Source organism: Parasteatoda tepidariorum, chromosome 7, assembly GCF_982258835.1.
Source record: "Parasteatoda tepidariorum strain Cologne lab strain chromosome 7, Ptep-v5.0, whole genome shotgun sequence".
Lineage (NCBI taxonomy): Eukaryota > Metazoa > Arthropoda > Arachnida > Araneae > Theridiidae > Parasteatoda > Parasteatoda tepidariorum.
The window spans coordinates 75,224,782-75,249,144 of NC_141761.1; the positions used below are offsets into that span (position 1 = coordinate 75,224,782).

The following is a 24,363-nucleotide window of genomic DNA, read 5'->3' on the forward strand; positions in this document are numbered from 1 at the left end:
CATATTTTTTAGAAGGTCAACTTTTTTATCGCAATACCATCATATCTAATACCATATATTTTTCTTTACAGTCTTTAGTACCTAATTGCTTATGAGAACAACTATGGGTTACCGCATTTGGTATTCTATTGATATCGAGGGAACGATGTTAATTATAATTGATTATTCAGTTATATAGGCAATTTTGTTGAGCATGACTTTATTAGTTACAAAATGAATCTTGCAACAAAAGATAAAAAACCAAGATTAAAATTTTCGTAGAATCACTCATATAAGCCCATATTTTTGTTTAAAGGTCAACCTATTTAAAGCAATATCAGCATATCTAATACCATATATTTTTCTATAGAATCTTTAGTGCTTCATTGTTTGAAAAAAGTACTAAGGGAACCGCATTTGGTATTCCATTGATATTGAGGGGAAAATGTTAATTATAATTGACTATTTATTTATATAGGAAATTTTGTTAAGCATGACTTTATTAGTTGCAAAATGAAACACACAAGAAAAAAAAAATAAGGATACAAATGTCCAAACTAAAAAGAATAATATAAGCGGGTAAAAAATTCCTGGAATTAAATATAAGAAAATGTATATAATGAAAAGTATCTCACATATGCAGTTCTACCATCATTTTTCATCTTATATTAAAATAACGAAATTAAGTTGAGAAGTTCCCTCTGGCTATAGAACGTGTTTAATTATAAGCCTTATCATCATTAAATTTTTCTCCAGAATTCCTTCGGAGACCATCCAGTGCTTCATTCAACAATTAAACTACTTATCTATTTACGGTTGAGAAAATAAATGGTTTTGAATGAACGAAAAAATATGCTTGTAATATTATTTTTTGCTTTGTCCGTTACATTTGTCATAAAATTATGCATAGCGTGTCCTGAAGCTCATTTTGTCATATTTCTGTTTTCCAATTTCATTGTTTCGTTATTAATTAATATCGTCATATCATGAGCTTTTTCATTACCAAATGTTAGATTGAAATATTTTTAATTAAATGTATAATTACTTGAGCTGCTTTCTTTCTAATTTTGGCAACTATTGTGTTATTTTTTTAAGAGTAAAATAGTCTAAATTCGCGCAATTAGTTTAAGTTTTTATTATCTAATTAAACTTATTAAAAATTATGTCATGTACTTGAAGATTCAGCTCTCATTAAAGATCCCAAGACAAAACAAAGCGACAAAATGAAATTATTGCAAAAATTAAAAATTCATGGCGTTTAATTGGAAAATTAAATGTTCTTATGAACTGAACCCATTTTAAGACAATAATCAAAATCACAAAAATTTAATCATTAACAATATTTTTGCTTTAAAAACGAAAAGTCCTAGGATTCGATACAATCAGCCTTTGACACGGGACCTATAGTAAATTTGTTATAAAAAAGTGTCGAACAATTAGAATTGCAGAAATTTATTTTCGTTAATGAGTAAGCTTCCTGCAGTGATGGGCATCAATCACGGAAATTTTATTCATGACTAAATTTAGTCAGAAGGAATTTATTCTGAATGATTATTCATATGAAAATTTAGACATTATTCATCATTCATTATGTAAATTTTCGAATAATGATTGATGAATAAATTCATTAGTCATGACCAATTTTTCTCATTAAAATTTTGAACAAGCAGTGACAAATGTAAGCTTTACGTCATTTTCTTTGTAAGTTGCACGTCGATTACAGTAATCGATTACAAATGTAATTAATTACAGATAATGATTGCTTAGTAATCAACTACTACTTGTAAAGATCATGATTTCAAGTAATCACAGTAACAAATAATTATTATTTCTCATTACAAGTGGTTGTGATTATTCATAATCACTATAAAAAGTGATTACATATAATCAGAATTATAAGTAATCAAGCCCAGGAATTGCAAGCTATCGTGACAACTTGTAAGTAAGATTACAAGAAATCATTACTACAAGTTATCATATTCTAACAATTACAGGTAACCTTAAATTCAAGTAATTATGATATATATAATTACAACACGGTTAGATTTAATTATAATTTCAAACAGGGCTTGATTACATTGTGATAGGGATTATCGGTAATTGAATACTTTTAAAACAATGCATAAATTGTATATGTAACTAAATTGTTTACTTTACTATTGTTTACCATTATTAAATGAAAACTTTTTAACATAGAATTACGTACGAAATTACGTACATGAATACACGAATAAGATTATATTTCGATTACATTTTATCATAATAAGAAACTATTACGAAAGATTATGATTGAGTACGAAATATTTATGTTTTCGTGCAGTAACTATTTTTACAGTTATTCTTATTAGGGAATCTATACTTCTAATATCTTACTTCTAATCGTTAGAATATGATTCCTGGAAAAAATTACTGTTTTAAATCTTACATATTGATTATATTGATTGCTTAAAATAAAAGAGCTCGGTCATTTGTAATCATATATTATCGCGTCTTATTGTGATTACTGGTAATCATAATTAATTTTTATCTTAAATCGTTACTTGTAAACTATAAAAATGACTAAAATAAGCTTATTACTGCGTACTTTTTATTTGTAGTGTTCACAGTCGTTGTCACTTAGAGTATTCCTTGCCTATTTCTATTGATCAGTGAAATTATTCACTTATTCTTGACTAATGAATAAAGAACAATGATTTAAAATAATGAATGATTTATTCTTTAATCAAAATATTTCTGATTAATAAATAAATCTTTATTCATCATTCAGGAAGATTTTGAATGATTATTCATTATTCTGAATGACAAATGCCCATCTCTGATTTCCTGTAACTTCAAAGCTTTAAACACAGTTTTCAATAAATTGCCTATTCTTTTAAGTTTGTTGCTTAAACTACAAATAAACTCTAGGATAAAAGACAGATTTATTTCCAAACAGGAATTCGTTAACGCAATATCAGCATGCGTTTCCTATTTGTAATTTATGGCCGATATCATTCTACAAAGCTAAATGTTGAGCTAAACTATCCAAGTCTATTTTTGCAAGTTAAAGTTTGTCTACTTTTTCGTAATATACTAGCTTATCCTGGAGAATATCAAACTTATTTATAGTCTTGATGTACTCAAATTGATCCAAATATCGGCCTCTGTAGAATTGCTAATTTCTTCAGTAGACCCACAATGCCTGTTTTATTTTTAATAAATTTATTTATTTTAATTTTAAAATTTAATAAATAGCAAAAAAATATGTACTGGAGGAACATAAATGGTTTCATAATGTGGGCTTAGTTTGTGGGTGGATGTAATTCGTGTTTGTTTAATTATGCTAGGTGAAAACAAATTAAAAAAATTTCTGACAGTTAACAGTTTGAATACCATTTTTTATGGTTATTTGATTGTCTTGATTGAATACGGTAAGATAGAAATTAAATGAATTATCATTTAATCATTTATACGAGAAATTCCAAACAAAGTAGATATCCGTCTTTTGCGTGTTTTGCCTTCGCTTCTGGATTTGTCATTCTATTTTGATTTTAAAATTTAATAAATAGCAAACAAATATGTACTGGTGGAACATAAATGGTTTCATAATGTGGGCTTAGTTTGTGGGTGGATGTAATTCGTGTTTGTTTAATTATGCTAGGTGAAAACAAATTAAAAAAATTTCTGACAGTTAACAGTTTGAATACCATTTTTTATGGTTATTTGATTGTCTTGATTGAATACGGTAAGATAGAAATTAAATGAATTATCATTTAATCATTTATACGAGAAATTCCAAACAAAGTAGATTTCCGTCTTTTGCGTGTTTTGCCTTCGCTTCTGGATTTGTCATTCTATTTTGATTTTAAAATTTAATAAATAGCAAACAAATATGTACTGGTGGAACTAAATGGTTTCATAAGGTGGGCTTAGTTTGCGCGGATATAATTCGTGTCTGTTTAATTATACTAGGTGAAAACAAATAAAAAAAAATTCTTGCAGTCAACAGTTTGAATACCGTTTTTTATGGTTATTTAATTGTTTTGGTTGAATACGGTAAGATAAAAGTTAAGTGAATTATCATTTAATCATTTATACGAGAAATTCCTAACAAAGTAGATTTCCGTCTTTTGCGTGTTTTGCCTTAGCTTCAGGATTTGTCATTCTATTAAGTTTTAAGAATGAATTCTAAAAGCAAGATATCCAGATATTCTATAAATCTTACGCTCATTTATATTCAATTTAAAATACTACGAGCTATGTATATTTTTTTCAAACAAAGTTATTTGTTTAATTTTTGAAAAAGGTTTATTGTTGAGCAATAAAAATATATATTGTTTTAAATTATCTAAATTTAAGACAAATTTCTGAAACAGACTGAAACTAATAAATTTTTAAAGGGGAGGTTTGAAGCTAAAAATTCATGTATTTAATTTAGTTTAAAATTCAAATGTGTAAACTCTTTAGATGTAAATGTGCTTGAAACTAAAACAAAAAATATATTTTGATTAGACGAAATGATAAGTATAATTTTGGTTCTAAAATAGTTATAGTTCATTAGGAATTCAGATAAGAAACTAATTAATTTTAACTACTTGAATTTTATTGCAATATTGTTTTCACCATAACTTATATAAAAGCAACTTTTTTAACTCGAAAATAAATAAATCAATAATAAAATCATAAAAATAAAATTACTAAATAACATAAATAATTATATACCTAATTTTAACATATTTTAAAATTTAAAACTCCTACTTAAAATTTTTCGATGCTTCTAAATTATAAAATAATTACAATTATATCAAACATGCATTTTATGCATTTTTCTTTAAAAAATAAAGAAATATATTCAGTGTACGTTGTATCCACCCTTTGTATATATGTTTAGAATCTTAACCTAAATATAAGTAATTAACAATCAGAAATCAATCTATAATCAGGAAAGAAAAAGAAAAATTTTATGAAAAGTTGAAGACTTATCAAGGAGGGATAAATTAAAGACATCAAAATCAATTCGATTGTTTGAAGACTGTCGCACTCCAAATTTGCAACAGTACAAAATATCTGCATATTTTCTGTAGATACATCAGAAAATATATTTCTGAAGCAATGACTTTATAATTACTTCAAATTTACAGTAGCCACGAACTAAAACATGGGTTTAAAGTTTGGTTACTTTTTAAATTTATGACTTAAAAGTGACTTTACATATACTACGAAAAGTCTGTAGAAAATTGCTATTTTTTTAAAAATAAATTACTGAGAAATTACTTCACATTAGCTGCAAAATAACTGAAGTATTTTTACAGTTAAGATTGCTCTACAGGAAATCTACAATTGACTGTATAATAACTTCAAAGCTACTTCAATTCTGTAGAAATACTGCAGTTTATTTTTATATGTGCCTCCACGATACTAAAAATCGTCAAATTTTCATATGCCCAGGTACCCATTGCTTCTTGGTTCCGCCGAAAAATGATTGAATTTTGTTTCTATTTGCAGAAACCAACATTTACTTACATCTCCCAAAAGAATTTCACTGCATTTTTCCTTGTCCAATAATTATATTTTTGAGGGCATATTTAGGTTGAAAAACATATTGAAGCAAAAAATATTTCTTTGAAAAGATTAGGAATTCTATCAAATTTTTGTAGATGCATTGTGTTTTGTATAGAAATGCCTGCTTCATATGGATATGGATCAGATGTAGCATGGAATCAAAAGTGAATGAATGATAAAAATAGAATAGGGTAATCTCATGATCGTAATGCGTAAGCATGTAGTTTATACACGTCAAAATATATTTATTGAAATATGACGAGCAGAAAATAACTGTTTTTATAAATGCTTTTAGAAGTAAGTGAAAGGGAATCATATTGAATTAACAGAACATTGTTATAGTTAATTAAATGCTTGCGCAATCAGATTATCAAGTCTTAAAACATTGCAAAGGTGTACAGTCAGGATAATTTCCCGACGTCCGCCAGTAAATAATGGAAGATTTATAATTTTAAAAATTTTCATTGAGATTTCTTTCCATGGTAATTTTCCATTCTTAATTATATATTATAATTGTAATTTTCCGTTTTAAGATTTTTACAGACAGAGAAATATTGTAAAAAGTAAAAGAAAAAAAGTAAATGTTTTTCCTAAAAAGTTTATCAACACACTTTGATAGGTTTCATTTTAATTATTCACCCAAATGAAGTTTTTTTTGTTGATTTAAGTACTTATCTCGTAATTTCGAGTTGTATTATAGATTTAAAAACATTTCAGTATCTTAATTTTCTAATTTTTTTTAACATTTCATGCAATTGCAATTACTGAATAAGTAATGATTTTGGTAAAATGTTCAAACTACAAGGAAGCAATAGTTAACTTACATAAATTACTGTAAATTTCCTTTTTATCATACAACTATTATTTTCTATTCCATTAAAATGAATTCATCCAATGAAAATTGGTTACAAATATACTTATATCTTAATATTACAGAACAGGCACATTTTTGTGAACAATTCTAAAATTTGCGAACCAGAACAAGGGAAACTTTGTACGAAAATGCATCATAATATGAAATAAACAATAATAAATTAATAACTGAGTGAAATCAAAATAATGAGTTAATGAGAATCACAGCCAAGTAGTCCAAACACTTGAGAAGGATTTAATGTGAGGTTTAATCACTCTTTATGGCAAAGCAGGTCTCACAGTGAACTCTTACGATGTTTTATAAGGTGACAAATGCTTTAGGGTAATAACCTTATGTATTTCGAGACAATGAATCCAACTCCTCTGTTAGGGCAGTTTTCAACACTTGGATGTTTCTAGTGAATAGGTACCAATCGAATTCTAAACATTCTCGATGAGATTCAGGTCAAGAGATTTGGTTACAGTCATTACATCCTCTAAATATCTTTGGATTAAAAGAATTCTTCTAACGAATCAACTCTGTGTTGACGATTGCTGTCATTCATAAAACTGATCCAGCAATGTCAGTACTCAAGGGTCGAAGATCTCTGCCCTGAAAAAATTTCGCTCTCTTGACACCCAAAGTCCCAGAAGAGCTCTTCTGACACGCAGGGCTTCAACATTGGACACACACTCAGCGGGACTATTCTCTCTTCACTAATGATCAATGCTCCTGGACATGTCTGTATATGTAAAGAACTAGGGAGACGGGACCATACTTTCAAAAATACGCAAGTGGATACTATGAAGGTCAAATTGTTTTAGTATATATGAGTCATTTTGAATCACCCCACATATTTAGTGAATTGTATTTCAAAGAGACTCTCTGATTTATCTGGTATATAGGGGTGAGAAGTGCAATTATAGCTCACCGTACGCTTCCTAGAAAACTCACAAGGCTGAAACTATCATAATTGAGGTGTGGTTTATTGCCTTCTTATGATTGCAAATCCTGTAAATTGCAAATGACCATCGTGTGATCTGTATTGCCGTCAAAAAGGAAGCATTTTCATATCAAAACTTTTTAAAAGCTAATTTCGCTACTTCTAGTGTTATTAAGTATTATATATTAAGTATTAGTATATTAAGAATTATTTTTGAAGCAGAAGAGATTGTGTCTAATTTGTTATGATTTTTTTAAACTGAACACTATTTATTATTTACATCAAATTTTATTTTTGATGATTTATAAATCCTAAGATCCAAATCATTGCTTACTTAAGTTTAAATAAGCTAACCATTTAAAAATAAACAGTTTTTCTTTAATTTAATGCAACTAAAATAGATGTATGCAAAATATCCAAAGATAGGTGCATACATGAGATAGATATATGCATAAGGTAGATAAATACATAATAAAAATTGATTAATATTCATTTTTAATGTGCTTAGAAACTAAATGTTAGAAATTGCTACAAAAATCTATTAAACAAATCTAATTAAGTAACTTAGCATAATTATTTTTTAATATTTTAGAAGTTTTAAATTACTTTTTCTTTACTTTTAATTAAATGTTACCTTTAAAATAAATAATACAGATGTTATCTATTTTTTTTCTCATTTAATAGATAACCGTGCAAGGCATAAGTTACGAAAAAAACAAAGTTTCGTCAATCTCGACATCAAAGATTTATCGACGATGGCTTGAATCCCTGGAGCATTTAATAGAGTGCATCCGACGACTTTTTTTTTTCCCAATTCTAAAATTCTATCAAAGTGAAATTTATCGAGTACATTTTTCACTGAACTTAGTGACTCGAAGAATGTAGATACTGCTTTTAATCGTGTTGTGCCCAGTTATCAGAAGAATTCCAAATGCCTCTTATCCTTATTTTTTTCACTTGAAATATATTATATATAGTACAATATTTTACATCAATTTTATGCTTTACCAATTGTTGAAGATGGAAACAATACATTATCATATAAAAAAGATTACGTATATTTAAAATGAATACATTCACTTAGATATTAAAAAATATATAGCTTAGCTGAATAAGGATAGGGGTATAGCGAATAAACTGCCTCTTTTTACACAAACTTTTAATAACTGAAAAAGCTGTCATTGCTTATAATTATTATGAAAAATGGGACACATCATGATCTGAATATGAAAAATAATGATTTAATTAATTGTATTACCTGTATTTTAAGTAGTTATTTTGTCTCTTACTCCTTGACACAAAAAAGAATAAAAGACTTTGACATCCCTTTCAGATTTTCTTTCTATAATTTGTTAAATGAGTTTAGATGTTCTTTGGTGTGGTCATTGTCTCTTCGATTTTCCAACACTTATCTTTCACTAAAATCCTTCTTCCTACTTCTGCCTTCACCCGTCCTTATCCAATAGCGGGCATCCAATAGCATTTTTTAGCATTTTTGGAGAAATATGGGCATTTTCTGAAAATTTGACTCACATATTTTAGCATGAAGCTAGTTTTCAAAGTTTCACTCTTTTCAAAAAAAAAAAAAAATCACAAATTGTCCTCTCAATATCTTCTTTAATATGGACAGTGGAAATATCATGTTTTGGTAAAATAAATCTCATTTAAAGACGTTCTTTGAGCACTTTTGGACAAATATGAACATTTTCATAAAATATGACGGACATATTTTATCATGAAACCAATTTTAAGAGAATCGTCCTTTTCAAAAAAATTAAAATAATTCACTAAATGTCCGCTCAATTTTTTCTTCTATATACACTGTGGAAATATCAATAATCTCATTTAAAAATATTCTTTGAGCAACTTTTGGAAAAGTGAGAGCATTTTCAGAAAAAAAAATGGCACTCATGTTTTAACCTAAGAATCGCTCTTTTCAAGAAATAAAAAAAAATCTCAAAATGTCCGCTCTCTTTCTTCTTCTATAAGAACTGCGGGTGCATCATGCTTTGGTCAAAAAAAATTCATTTAAAGACATTCTTTGAGCAATTTTTGACAAATATGATCACTTTCAAAAAATGTGCCGCACATATTTTAACATTTTAATATATAACAGATTCCTTTCGAAAAAATTGAAAAAATTCACTAAGTTTCCGGTCTATTGCTTCTTTAATATGAAATGTGAAAATATCACGTTTTGGTAAAACAAAATCTCATTTAAAGGCATTTTTGAGCTCTTTTGGAAAAATAGGGACTTTTTCTAAAAATTTGAAGGACATATTTCAGCAGGAAACTAGTTTTAAAAGATTCGCTCTTTTCAATAATTTTTAAAAAATTCACAATTTGCCCGATCCATTGCTTCTTTAATATGAACTGTGGGAATATCATGTTTTAGTAAAAAATAAAAACTCATTTATAGACATTCTTTGAGTACTTTGGAACAAATATGGGCTTTTTGTGAAAATATGACGTACATATTTTAGCATAAACCAGTTTTAAAAGATTCGCTTTTTTCAAAAAAATAAAAAAAAAATCACGAAGTGCCCTCTCTATATCTTCTTTATTATGGACTGTGGAAATATCACGTTTTGATAAAAAAAAAACTAATTTCATTCTTTGAGCACATTTTTACAAATTTGCTTTTTGTCATAAGATGTGACTCACATATTTTATCCTGAAACCAATTCTAGGAGAATCGTTCGTTTCAAATTTTTTTAAAAATTCACTAAGTGTCCGCTCTATTTTTTACGTAATGTGCACTGTGGAAATATCAATAATCTCATTTAAAGACCTTCTTTGAGCAATTTTCGGAAAAGTGTGAGCATTTTCGTAAAATATGAAGCTCATGCCTTAACTTGAGACCAGTTTTGAAAATATCATTATTTTTGAAAAATTTTTAAAAAATGTAAAGGGCGTCCGTTTTATAGTTTCCTTAATAAGAACTATATAATTATCATGTTTTTGGAAAACAAATCTCATTTAAAGAAATTCTGTGAGCATTTTCGGACAAATACGGGTGTAGAGACGGAAATTCAGGTGAAGTTGGAAGTTCGTATAGCATACTTGACCAATTGAAGATCATGATGAAAACAGAGGATGATAAAAATAGCAGTTGAAAATGAAGACCGGATCATAATTAATATAAAGCTTTTATTTAATATTTGTAGAGCTCAAGATACAAAATATATGTTTTATCCATAAGACTTTCAGTTAAATAAATTTTGCATCATAAAATGATAAGGACAGGCCATGGCAGACAAATCCCTCACGACCAGCTTAATCAAAAGCCAAATAAAAAAGTATGTGTATTTGTTCCCAACGAACACAGGAGAAGCATGGGTAGGTGATCCGAAATTGGCGAATTATCGAAATATAACATAGCCAAAACAAAGCCTACCCGGTATAATCAATGTGGGGTTCAAAAATATCTTGGCGATCACGAGTCGCCACCAAATTTATGAGAATTATTACAATTACGCAACTGAGACATTTTTGCGGTTAGAAATTTAGAATAAAAAGTATAAATAGATGTTTGTTTTCGATTAGGTGCGGCAGTGAATTAATTAGTCTATAGTATTGAAATGAAAAGTTAACCGTTATATTGATCTATACAAAAAGAATAAATATTTTATGCTCGGTTTACAAGATTAACTCTTTGATTTATTTTAAATATACCTCGATTAATAAAATAAGCCTAAGTATAAAAGATATTTTAAAAGGTTAAGAAATATATATCTAATGCCAATTGTGGAACCACAATGGGCTTTCTCATAAAATTTGACGTACATATTTTAACAAGAGACCAGTTTACAGAGAATCACTCTCTTCAAAAAAATTTTGAAAAAAAATCACAAAATGTCCGCTCTATTGCATCTTTGATAATGACTGTGGGAATATCATGCTTTAATAGAAAAAGAAGCTCATTGGAAGACAATCTTTGAGCACTTTTTTTTAAACAAATATTGGCATTTTCAGAAAATTTGACGCACAAACATGAAACCAGTGTGAGGGATTCGCTCTTTTGAAAAAATTTAAAAGAATTCCCTAAGTGTCCGGTCAATTGCAACAGTAATTTGATTGAACTTTTAGCCTCTATGTTAAGTAACGCGAATTTGCTTAAATACAGAGCTGTATAGCTCATCAAATTTCTTGAAATATAATTCCTTCTCGTCTAAGTCTTTTACTTAACTCAAATGTGTTTCAATATTTTTTGCAGAAATTTTCTCTCTAAATTTGCAGGAATTTAGTTTAGAGTAATTTTTCTTCATATTGCGTTGTAACCAGTAGGAAAACAGTTTTGCAAATTTATAACTTTTATTTATTCAATTTTACAACTATACCCTTACAAAAAGTAAGGTGTTTTTAAGGGATTTTTAAGCTTCATAGACACATAAACAATAGCACCTGAGGTAGAAAATGAGACTATATGTTGTGCAACAAAAATGACCTTATTAATATATCTTAATTTCAACCTTATTTATACCTCATAAAATCATCTTCATAAGTAACTCAGTAATACTTTCAGGATAGATTGAGTGAAATTATTAACACCTCGGATATACTTATTCGCTTATAGACTAGAAAAATTACCTCTGCACCTAAAAAATAAGCTCTCTCTAGTATTAAGCTGGTTTCTCTAAGTAGATTTCCAGCAATCTTATAGAAACCTCAAGAGTTAATAAAAGATCTTCATACACCTTGATTATACACTTCGTGAGGTTGATCTTTTGCGGTTGTTTTTGGAGTCAACTTCAAATAAACCTTAAACAACCTACCTAACAGCCTACACCTCAGGAACACCTGCGAATTTTTGTAAGGGTCATTACAGTGTCAGTATTTTCCAGATCAACAAGAAAACCCTGATTCCCCAAAGTGAGTCGAATTTTATTTTTGCTTTGATAGAATTAACTTACGCCATTATCAATAACATGTATTTAATTTCGGAAATTCTTTACATTTTTTTTCTTTTTCTACTGATTCTTCCTTTGTTGATCTTCAGTGCCGATAAAGTTTCTATCTAATGTGAAACAACGTATTTGTCCTTTCATCTCATACTAATGCTGATAATAAATATCCATCTTGTTCTTTTTTCAAATTTTAAGACTGTTCTAGGAATGCCTCACAAAGTCTAGAAACCTTAGTAAAAGGGTCTGTTAAAAATTTTCCATTTTGCAAATTTTCAATACTAAACAATGATCCCTGGCCCCTATATATCGTTTCAGATTTATTTTCCTGAAAATAAGCCGCGTTTTTATAAGGCAATTTGCGAGATTATTTAACAGGAGCTGGAATCTTGTTGACAAATTGCAGATAATATACATAAAGAAAATATTGTTTAAAGTATGATTACGGTAACAAATAAAATAAATAAATAACAAAAAAATATTGTCCTATGTCATTCAATATATTAATCGATATTTACCAAATTTCCACATTAACTATAACTAACAATATTTTGGAAGCTATTAACCATTTTTAATCACCTGTAACTTGGTAAAATTTTAAAATTATTATTATCAAACACAAAAAAATTGCAAAGAAAGAATCAAAATTTTTCCATTGATGATAAATTATTATTGTCCGACTCCTTGATGCTGCTTATCCTTATAGGTGTTTCTATTATTTTTTATTTTATTAGTTGAGCTATGCAAAATATTTTTTTTAATTTGAAAGACAATAATGTCATTTTTTTGTTATAATACATATTATGCCTAAATATGTTTTAAAGCGTAAGCCTTCTAATCTTGTTTTAAAGAAGATTGCGTCACTGCCATATCAATATTTAAACTTAAATTTCAGTACATATTTTTAAATAGCTATCGTTTAATTTTTTGAGAAAACCTTTATTTTATATAACCAACTATTTATAAATATTCGTTTCCTATTGGTGCAGAAGTATGTAGCTTGAGTTAAAAACATTATTTTGTATTTAAAATTCAAAGAGCAAGAAATCTATTTTTTTCCAAACCTTTCAAATCGAGTTAATAACTTTAATAAGATTAAGATAAAATGTAAGTAGGGAAAAATTGTCGCAGACTTTGATAAAGCTTTTTTCAATTCTTATGGTTTGATATTTTTCACGAAATAAATTCCCTAAAGAATTCTGAGTTTTTAAAGTTAATACGGAATTAATAATCCTATATATCTAAGAGCCTTCGAATATAATTGTTTTTTATTTCTTTTCTTTTTCTTCGTCAAATGTAAGTTATAAGGACATTAAATATTGTTCCTAAAGTATGTAACATCCCTATCTCATTATTATTAAATTGTGTTGAAAATAGCAGCATTGTCGTTATTTGTATGAAAGAAAAAAATAACGAAAATATGAAATAAACAAATAAACCTTATATCATATTTGTTTTAATGTCTAAGGGATAAGTCACTATTCTTTTGTGACTGACCACACCCAGTTCCTTACCGGGAACATGATTTATTTTTTAAGATTACAAATACAAAAGATAAATCTAGAAAGTACAAAAAATAAATCTAGACTAAGGGACACATGCTTAAGGACAGTAAAAAACTGAAGTTAAAAGAATTTAAATTTTTTTTCTCTCTAGTTCAATATATATATATATATATATATATATATATATATATATATATATATATATATATATATATATATATATATATATATATATATATATATATATATATATATATATATATATATATGTGTGTGTGTGTGTGTGTGTGTAACATGAAAAACTTCTATTAATCTTTTTCTGTTAGTTCGTCACTATAAAACTTAATTCTAATTAATTATTCAAATCGAATCTAAATCTATTTTTGGCTCAAGTATGCATAAATTTAAGTAAAGACATTTTTCCCTTTAATCTTCGTGGGAATCACTTGACCTATTTCATAAACCAAAAGCAATTTCTAAGATTTCCCTCTTTTCCCTAAATAGAGACATTTTCGGATTCTTTGCAAGGTTTTCCGTAACCAGAGTAAACTACACTTTTCACCTGCCACTCAACTAAGAATGACATAATAAATTTCTTTGCTTTCATTAAAATCCTGTGTCTGTTTTAAAGAAGATATATATATATATATATATATATATATATATAAAGAGGATATAGATATATATAAAGAAGATATATATATATATATATATATATATATATATATATATATATACAGTTATTTAGAATACGACAAACATTTATGTAGTTCTTCTATGAGAAATTTATTTAAAATTATCAAAACATTATCAAAAATCAAAATTATCAAAAGTATGTCCTTGAAAATAGCAATGCATATTTGAATTACATAATTAATAAAATGCAATAGGGGTATGATAAAATGTAACAGGAACATAGTAAAATGTAATAAGAGTATAATCTGGAAAAATATAGTTAAAACAAGGATAATTTTAAGTAACAATGCATTCTCTATTTTATAAGGGTTATGGGTATGTGTTGGCAATTGCTTTTCCAAACTGCTTCCAATCCAATCACTATTGGTCATTATAAATCGACATAAAAATCGAGACATAAAAATCTGCACTAATTGGTCACTAAACAATTAGTGCAGATTTTTATGTCTCGATGTATGATCGAAGAATCCAATATAAAGCAATAACTATATCGTAATATTTTTCCTGTTTAAGCTATTATTTTTATATAGATCAACATTTTGGTTACTGAACTAAAATTTATCATTATTCACAATAATATCGTATTCAACTACACTCAAGACCAGATTTTTTGTTGCAGTTTTATAAATGCTTGATTTTACCAAATTTGGGGGTGGGGGTTTCATATCTGGAATAAGCTTTGATCATGAAGTTAAAGATAGTTTTTTAACTAACAAATGACAGTTTTAGCTTATTTTTTATTGAAATCTACAAATTTAAAAGCGTTCTATATAACAGAGAGAGACGCAAATTCTGTGAGAAATTTTAAGGGATTTTAGTGAATTTTCTTCGTGTACTTCAGAACAGATGACAATAAGGAAACTCTCCTAGCCGCGTATGACGACATCTCTGGGCATAGATTTCTACTAAAGTTTTACTCAGACGAAACTTCCCTAGTAGTTTGTCAATTCCTTTCGTTCAAATAGTTTGTAAACTTGTACATTTTGTCATGAAATAGACTAAAAATGTAATAAAAAGCAAGAAAAGCTTTATCTTAAATAATTATATCATTTGCAAATTTAAAATAAGTAATACTAATGTATCTAAGTTTTTTAAAAAATTTCATGCAGCAGAAAGTTGCAAAAAAATTATAAAATTGATAAATAAATGAAATGTTTGTTCCTTGACGTTAATATCGTTATGTTTACGATATTAACTTTTTGAAATATTATAGATATTGGAAGCAAAAGTATCAAAATCGATACAAATACCTATAAATGATCACAATTTTTTCATATTCTATTACCATTGATATCGTTATTAATCGTGGTGATTTCATATTTAATACACCTATCATATTTTATGATTGTGTTAAGCGGTGTTCCGTGCGGACCAAAATCTGGCATCATGCCTACGAGTCAACGAACTTCGCTCCATGCTCCCTATAAAGGATAAGTTCCTTTATACCTTATTTAAGTTTTCAATTTAATTTCTTCAAGATCAGAATTGAAATGTTATCATATATAATCAAATGTTATTATATTCATAGAGTCAATTAAATGAAACTTAATTTTCTTTTCTTTCTTATCATTTAGATAGCATGGCTTCGTGTTGAAACTAAAACAATTCTAACTATTCATCGTCATGTCATTTCACGAAATTACCGAATCACACTAAGCCACAGTGACAACAGAAATTGGGTTCTCCACATAAACAAAGTTCAGGAGGAAGATCGTGGAGGATATATGTGCCAAGTAAATACAGTCCCCATGTTAAGCCAAATAGGATATCTTGATGTAGTAGGTAAGTTAATATGGAATTTCTCCAAGTGTATGCAATAGTTAAACGTTACCTTTTTAATGTCACAGTCAATGAACTTATTGCCATAGCTAATGTTTTAGTGAAATTTAGTACAATATTCAGTGCTTATTTAAATGTGTTTTTATATAGTTTAAGCGTCCTTTGAAAATAACTAAACTTTTATTTTAAATGCAGCAGTAAATCAGCTGCCAGATATTGCTGAATTTTTGTAACTGCAACCAGTTATTATTATGCATGTTCTTTGATATTGTATTTTTGAGTTGTTATTTTCTGATAAGTAAAATCTCACCACCACCGATGTACAATGAAAAAATTTCGAAGCATATTACAGTATGAGGTATTCATTTTTACTGCAAAATATTATAACGAGGATTTTACTTTAATATTTATTTAAATAGAGTGATTCAGAGTTTACTGCAATAATTACTTTAAAAAGTTACGGTTTAGCAGATTTTTTCTTTCTCAACATGTTCCGCTAAAAATGGATTTTATGGGAAAAAGTTTCGGCACCGGGTGCCGGTACTTTTTTCCGCCATTTGATCAACCATATTTCACAGTGAAGAGCTGCGTGTTAATTTCAAAAGTTACTAACTACAGAGTGTTACTATCTACAATGTAGTTCAATTTCTTTTTTACTGCCATATTTTTTTATTATCTCATACAGCTACTAATAGTTATACTTATAAGAACTTTTTTGTCATCTTTTTCGCTTTGCTAATAAATTTAGCTGTCGAAAACACAAGTTTAATGCTGAAGTTTCATACAAATCTTAACTATCTCACTTTACTTAAAATTTAACCTATACTATAGGATTAAGGTGAACTTCATCCAATTGTTTGAGAATAGAGAAAAATGTGATTTTTAAGAGAATTTGTTACGATTTGAAAGACGGGTTACGGGTAACGCCTTTTTTTTTTAAAAAAAACTATAATATTTAAAATTTGAATATTCACTCCAGTTTCCTTTAGGATCAATTATTCATTGTTTCTCACTATGTAGAGAAATCTAATAATGGTGTCCTAATTTCCCATTGTTTTTGGCTCATTTTTATTGACCGATAAAACACATGATAGGAACTTCTTTCATGCAAAATATTTTTGTAATAAAATTTAAAAGCATTTAGGAGTAATATTTACTTTGTTTTATAGTGCAATGACATTAATAAATTTTTTATTTTGATAATTTTACTCTTCAGAAATTAATCAAAATTACTTCAAGAATTATAGAAAAAGGGTAATTAAATTAGTAAAAGTAATTAATTGGGATTTAAAACTAAAAAAGTTTCTTTTTTATTATAACAGAATTTTATGATATTTACCTTATTACGCTGGGCGTTAAGTTAAACTTTTTTACATCAATGTCAAACTTATTAACCGTTTAACATTATTTTATTTTGGGAATTACATTAATATGCTATTATAAATTGCAGATGAAGTGATTCATTAAATGGTTAATAACTTAACGATCAAATTGCACAAATGCATGCAAAAATTATATTTAAAACATGAGCCTCCTTGGTTAAAAAAACATATTAAATTACAATTGTGGAGTCACTAAACTTGTTTTAGGAGTATACCTTTAATTTCAAATGTCATTAGAAAAATCGATTACATAGCAAAATAATTTATAATTTATGTTTATTTATTGATCTCAATAGAATCATAAGGAAATGTTAGGCACGTGAAATAGGGGTACACGTTTAAGCAAACAAAATTCTTTTTAGTGCTCATAATTTCAACTTTCGTAGAAAAAACCTGTTTTATGCAAAAAATTAGCAATGATTACAAATACATCATCGTCTTCGTGAGCTGCAGCAAACAGTATGACCCTAATAGCTTACATAATTATAGCGTGCACACTAATTATGGTATATATTGTTTATCGAAAGAACAAAACGAAGAACAAATTTATCTCATATAATGAACCTGACATTATTAACTTTATTCAACAACAAAGAATAAAGTGCCCAGGCCACATTATCAAAATGGATGAAAACCATACCACAAAAAGCGATTTTATGCCAGACCAGTTGGCACATGAAGAAAAGGCCGGCCGGATTTGATATGAATAGATGGCCTAGAAAAAGACCTTATGGTCTTAACTAAAAACTGGAAAACACTAGTTGGAAAAAGGTTGGCCTGGAAACACCTTTCCTGCGCTGTCTAGCCATTGATGATGATGATTGTTAATCAAGCAAATAATTAACGATGTGTATATTTCTACCTTTTTCAAAACACTTAAAATTAAAGAAAAAATAACCAAGGTACATTTTTTTTTAAAAATTCATTTTACAGAGACAATCTTGTGTAACATGGATTATTTCATTAAATACAGAAAATCAATTTTTATAAAAAGTTTCATATTTATTATTTACAGTTTTCTGATCTATTTAATTAGTTAAAAATATGTTAAATCTAGTACTTCACAAAATTTTTGAAAGCGTACTGTTCTTGCATAATTTTAAGGACATTATGCTGATGTTAATTGATTTGCATAAATATGAAAATTAGTCATTGATGTAGAAAAAAGAAGTGAATACCAATATAAACATTAGAGAAGCAAGGGGATTAAAGAATATTTAATAAATCAATATATTTTTTTAAACTTACTTAAAATTATGGAGAAATATTCCTCTTATTTATTATAAAGTTTCAATTCTGATTTTATAATTCTAGGAAAAAAAGAAACTAAGAACTAATTGAGCTCATTTTCTTAACTTCATAAATAATTAATCATATTTTTATACTTTTCTCTTGATGTAGCTTCAAACAGAATCATTGCCATCCATCATAGTTGTTCAAAAATCTTTGATGAAATTATGTATTTGAATGGCTTTCTGAAATTGTGTCAGTAGACGGTTATAATTAACCGATCGATAGAGTTGCGAGAAAATGTCACCAGATGCATTTGACAGCTTTTATCGTAAATGAACACTGTGCGGTAGTGATAAGAGCAATTTGAACTTATGAAATGTGTTTCTCCCATCTAATTTAAACTGATATATTCTTTTTACAAGTGAATTGTGAGGAGAATAATTATATCAACGAATATCTCTTAAGGAGACATTAAAATTCAAGGCTGACTGATAAATTTAAAAACTTAGAATGTTTCTACCACGATGAGATTGTAAAATATTTTATTTAATAACACATGCCACACTGCTATTTAATGATATATGTGAATAGAAATATGTACACAGAAGCAAGCAACATATTTTGATTAAATATTCACTGAATAGTTTCAAATAAAACTGTGTCCATTTATTTATGTATCAAATGTTGGTCTTAAAAATGTGAAAAAAATGTTTTTAGCACGTTGCCAGATACGAAAATTTGAGCTATTGAAATTTGTTTTGCTCTTCTAATTTTAAGTTTAACATTTATTTTCAAAATAAAAAAAAATTATGAATATTTTTTTTCATAATTTCCTGATTGTTAAATTTTAGAAGCTTAGAATGCTTAGATTGTAAAATATTTTATTTAGTAACAAATATTACCCTACCGTTTAATAATATCTATATACATATGTGTAGTGAAACAAGAAAAACAGTTTATTTAAATTAAATCTTTACACATTCGTCTCATGTAAAACTGCTTTAGTTTATTTATCTATCTGATGTGGGTTGTAAATTTATTTTAGCAAGTTCACAAATATAAAAATTTGAAATCATGAAAGTTGCTTCTCTCTTCTAATTTTAAGTAAAGCATTCTTTTATGATTAAAATAAATATATGAATATTTAGTTTTCATAATAAAGCAGCAATAGTAATATGTGTATACATATGCGCACCGAAACAACTGAAATACTTTATTTCGATTAAATTTCCAAGTATTCGCTTCTTGGATATTTAACTTTTTTAATTTATCTATGCGTCAAATGCTGGTCGTGAAAACGTGTAAAAAATATTTTTCACACATTCCTAGATACGAAAACTCAAACTTGTGAAATATGCTTCTCTGTTCTAATTTTAATTTATATATTTTTTAATAATTGAAAAATAGTTATGAATATTTATTTTTCCTAATTTCCTTAAAATAGTAATTATGCCGACGAATATCATTTAACTACATCAGGACTTTGATCACATACGAGATAACAGCCCACGGTATCATATATGGAAGTTTTAGCTTTACCCAAGATCTCACAAACATAATAATAATATGGAAGTATATGGAATATATGGAAGTTTTAGCTTTATCCAAGATCTCACAAACATAATAATAATATGGTACTCTTTTATTACATATTGTATTAGTATGTATGAGCAAGCTTTAAATCGTGTAAACTGAAAGCATGCGGTACTGACGAGGGACAACTTTCTTCTTAATAAAATATTTAAAAGAATTATTTGATAATTCTTGCTGTTCGTAAGGTAACGGTTTATCAGAAATTATACTTCTCAAAATTTCAGTTTTTAACACTCATTTATTAAAAAATACAAACTGAAAACTAAATTTAATCGAATAAACGGTTTTTATGTCATACTCTAGGAGAGCATGAACATTTACCAATTTTTACTAAATTTCTCAAATTTTATCACATATTATAAATAATATTTTATTAATAATTTTAGCGAAATTATTACAAAAGCTCTTAGGGAAAAAATAATGTGCGTTCGGGTGTTCCTCCAGAGCAGAAAGATATTAAATGTCATCATATTGTGGTAATTTTGACATTTATTTCTTATTGAGGGTGAAGGAAATATTCTTAAGAAAAATTTTCTTAAAAGATTAATAGAAATTTCAGTTGTGTAGTATTTTTAAACTTAAAATGAGCATTTCTACATAGATATGCATTTAAATTTTTATTTCGCATAAATTTCCAATGCTTTCAGAAACAAGATGCGTTTAAGTCATGTCATTTAAAGTGAAACTGAGTGTTAAAATTAAATTGCTACTGTTGAACTAAATTTTTAAACATTAGAACAAAATTCGCAAAAATTGTGTGCATGGAAAATGGAGCAAAACTAGAACATTGAAATGAAGGAAATAGTTTGAGTAGAAAAGCAAGATGTACCTGTTTATATGGTTATTTAATTCCAAGATTTAGAATGGAATGATGCTGAAATAAGCATAATCATTAATTTAAAATAACTGAGTAAGAAGAATTAGTTAGAAAATTAATTAACGTACTTGAAATCAGTATTGGATTCAAAATGACAATTTAATAAATTTCCTGTTCGTCATAAATATTTATTGTGTTTTACCCTTAAGCACATTAGTTTTCCAAAGAATTCTTATCCCCACTGATTGAATTAAAGTAGCAAACAGAATTTCATTACCTATAAATTCCAACAACGATCCCTTAACGAGTTTGCTATTTTAAGCCTCAATGCTAATTAGGCATCCGATAAATAGAATTTCAATGCCGGAAGGAAAAGTTTATCTGACCGATGTAAATAAATTTATTTTGGGTCACACTTTGGGGAGAAATTTCGAGTTATGTAAGCATTTTTTGTTTTCTCATAAATTATTTTCTTTGCATATATTTTGCATACTGTATCAATAGCATCGCTGCCGACATAGATAATGAAAAATCCAGTAGATTTTATGAAATATAATTGTAATGATAATTGTTTTATAATGTACTAAATACTTTACACATAGGGAATGTTAGGAATTTTCATAGTCATCAAAATAGAAAACTGCTATATTTTCCAGTTCATGCTTGAAATAGTGTGTATTATGTTTGCTCATACATTTGAATAGTAAAGTGCATTTATTTCATGAAAAATAATTAAGAGTTTCTAATTAAATTAAAATGGGAATTTTGAATAAAAAAACTGAGCATTTAAGAAAAAAAAGTTTTAAACTTATTTCTATAAAAGAGGCTCATTTCATTATGTATTAGTAATACCTATTTCAATATTCAAGCAGGCAAGAATTTGTGCAAAAATTCTATTTCAATAGGGTTTACTCAATTTAAGGGAATTTTTCAAAAGGCACAAAAAACATGGAGAATTTTTATTAAACCTGTAGATCAGAAGGAATTGACAAAATCTAGTAGTGTACTGGAAAATCCAGTAGAGTTGGCAGCTATGCAATAAAATTTTTATTTTCCACCTTTAAATCTACTCTACCAAATCAAAACTTATCTCAGATAACAACTTCATTATTCAAAAACAATATATGGTTGTTGTGCTATATTTATGATTTATATTGTATTTACAAAAGCTGCTTAATGCTGTAATTCAACAGAAACTTTTCAATTTAGATGGAAATGTAGTGAAGCAGAAATAAATGAAAACACGACAAAACTCGTCAACAGTTTCCGACAAAGTGTTGCTAGTCTGGCATCACTTATTCAAAAATATTTTTTAAATAACGAATAATGTAAAACTATTTGCTTTTAAACATCCACCGTTTTCGGCAACTACTATTCTTTAAACAACATGAAGCTCAAGCATATCTCTTTATTAGAATTTACGATCTACGGTCGTAATTGCTAGTGTGCTGCCTGTCTAAAATTTTCAATTAAAATTTGCTGCGCCGTAAAGTGTTAAACCAAAAAATGTTACATATTTTGCGAATAAACTTAGTAGATCAGTTCTCGTGTCCTTAAAAGGATTTAATTGCTAGTGTGCTGCCTGTTAAAAAAAAATTTCAATTAAAATTTGCTGCGTCGGTAACGGTAAAACGAAAAAGTACATAATATTTGACCAATTAACTTAGTAGATAAGTTCCTGTGTCTCAAAAAAGGTTCAATTGCTAGTGTGCTGTACGCCAAGAATCTTCAATCAAAATTTGCTGCCCGTAAAAGAAAAGACCTTAAAGAGTAACATATTTTATCAGTAAGCTTAGTAAGCCAGTTCCAGTGTTTCTAAAAATGTTTAGCGCTGAAATAATTAGGGGGAAGCTCGCAATAGTTTAGATCCACTATATAAACCAAAAGCTTATCCCCTCGACTTAGGTGAGCTTTAGTCACCATCTTGAATTTACTTAGGTGTTGAGAGAGTGAGATATTTTAACACTAATTTATATACAAATAAGGTATTGTCACCTATGAATTTATTTTTACGTTGTATCATGCTGTGTAAATATTTGCATAATGCTTTTGTACCAAAAAAAAAGGGGAACTGCTGAGATATGATCAAAGAAAAACATCATTCTTTATTATTTAGCATCTATAAAATTGACAAGCATGGTCATTTTTAAGACTTCAAAAACACATTATATTCAAAAGTATAATACTAAGCATCTGCTTTACATATGCTAAAACAGTTTTTTTTTCCGGCATCGATTGTTATTAACAATTTTGAAACGCTTTTTGCCGTCGGACTGAAGAGTCATAAGACATCCATAAGACACGTCTTAACACGAAGAAATTCAAATTACCAGTAAAATTATGGAGAGATATCCAAACTATGGTGATTGATAAATAATACAAATAGATAATAAATAAAAACAAAATAAAATTTAACCAATATCGCGTTATTGATGTTAAATTTTAAATGATCCGGCTTCAGTTTAGTGATCAAAATGAGCAATACAATTTAATATAACTCTATAACTGAAACATTTTCATGGTTAGAGAAAAGAAGCAGTTAAAAAAATAGAGTTAAAAAAATTTTGGTATTCGATTGATCACGACACTGAATTTATGCGTTATACATTTGTATTGAATTAAAATGTTATCCGATACATTAATTGTTAAAAGAAGAATAAAAGTACATATTTTTACATTTTATGAATTATGATAAAAATTAATTTAATTAAAATAGGATTCAGAATAGTAAAGAAAATCAAATTTGAAAAATACCGGGGAATAAAAATAAAAACTAGGAAATAAGTAATTCCTATATTAGCACCACAATTCTCATAGGAAAACCTACATAAATCTGACAATTGCATTAAATAATTTTATAAATAACATAACTTTCTAAATTAAGTAATTTTATAAATTTTATTAATTTTCTATCCGCTTTGGTTATTTTAAACCTAGTACGAATTCATAATAATATTTTCTTTGTGTTTGCTTGCATGTTTAATTAACATAACAAATTTTAAAGAATCTTGTACGCATGTATCATAATGATACTTTATTTATACTGTGTATAAAAAAATTACTTTACTAACTCTTATTCGCATCATATGTGACTGTTATAAACTTTAAAGTTACTGAATAACAAAAATGATGGTGCCT

General features: G+C 27.5%; 1 protein-coding gene across 2 annotated transcripts in view; it reads left to right on the forward strand.

Moving 5' to 3' along the window:
- LOC107449400 (lachesin-like) overlaps nucleotides 1-24,363 on the forward strand; it is a 303,582-nt gene that overhangs the window by 220,772 nt on the left and 58,447 nt on the right. For both annotated transcript variants that reach the window (XM_087168086.1, XM_087168085.1), the window contains one exon: nucleotides 15,996-16,203. In XM_087168086.1, the coding sequence (XP_087024212.1) occupies nucleotides 15,996-16,203 (208 nt within the window). The remainder of the gene's footprint in view (nucleotides 1-15,995; nucleotides 16,204-24,363) is intronic.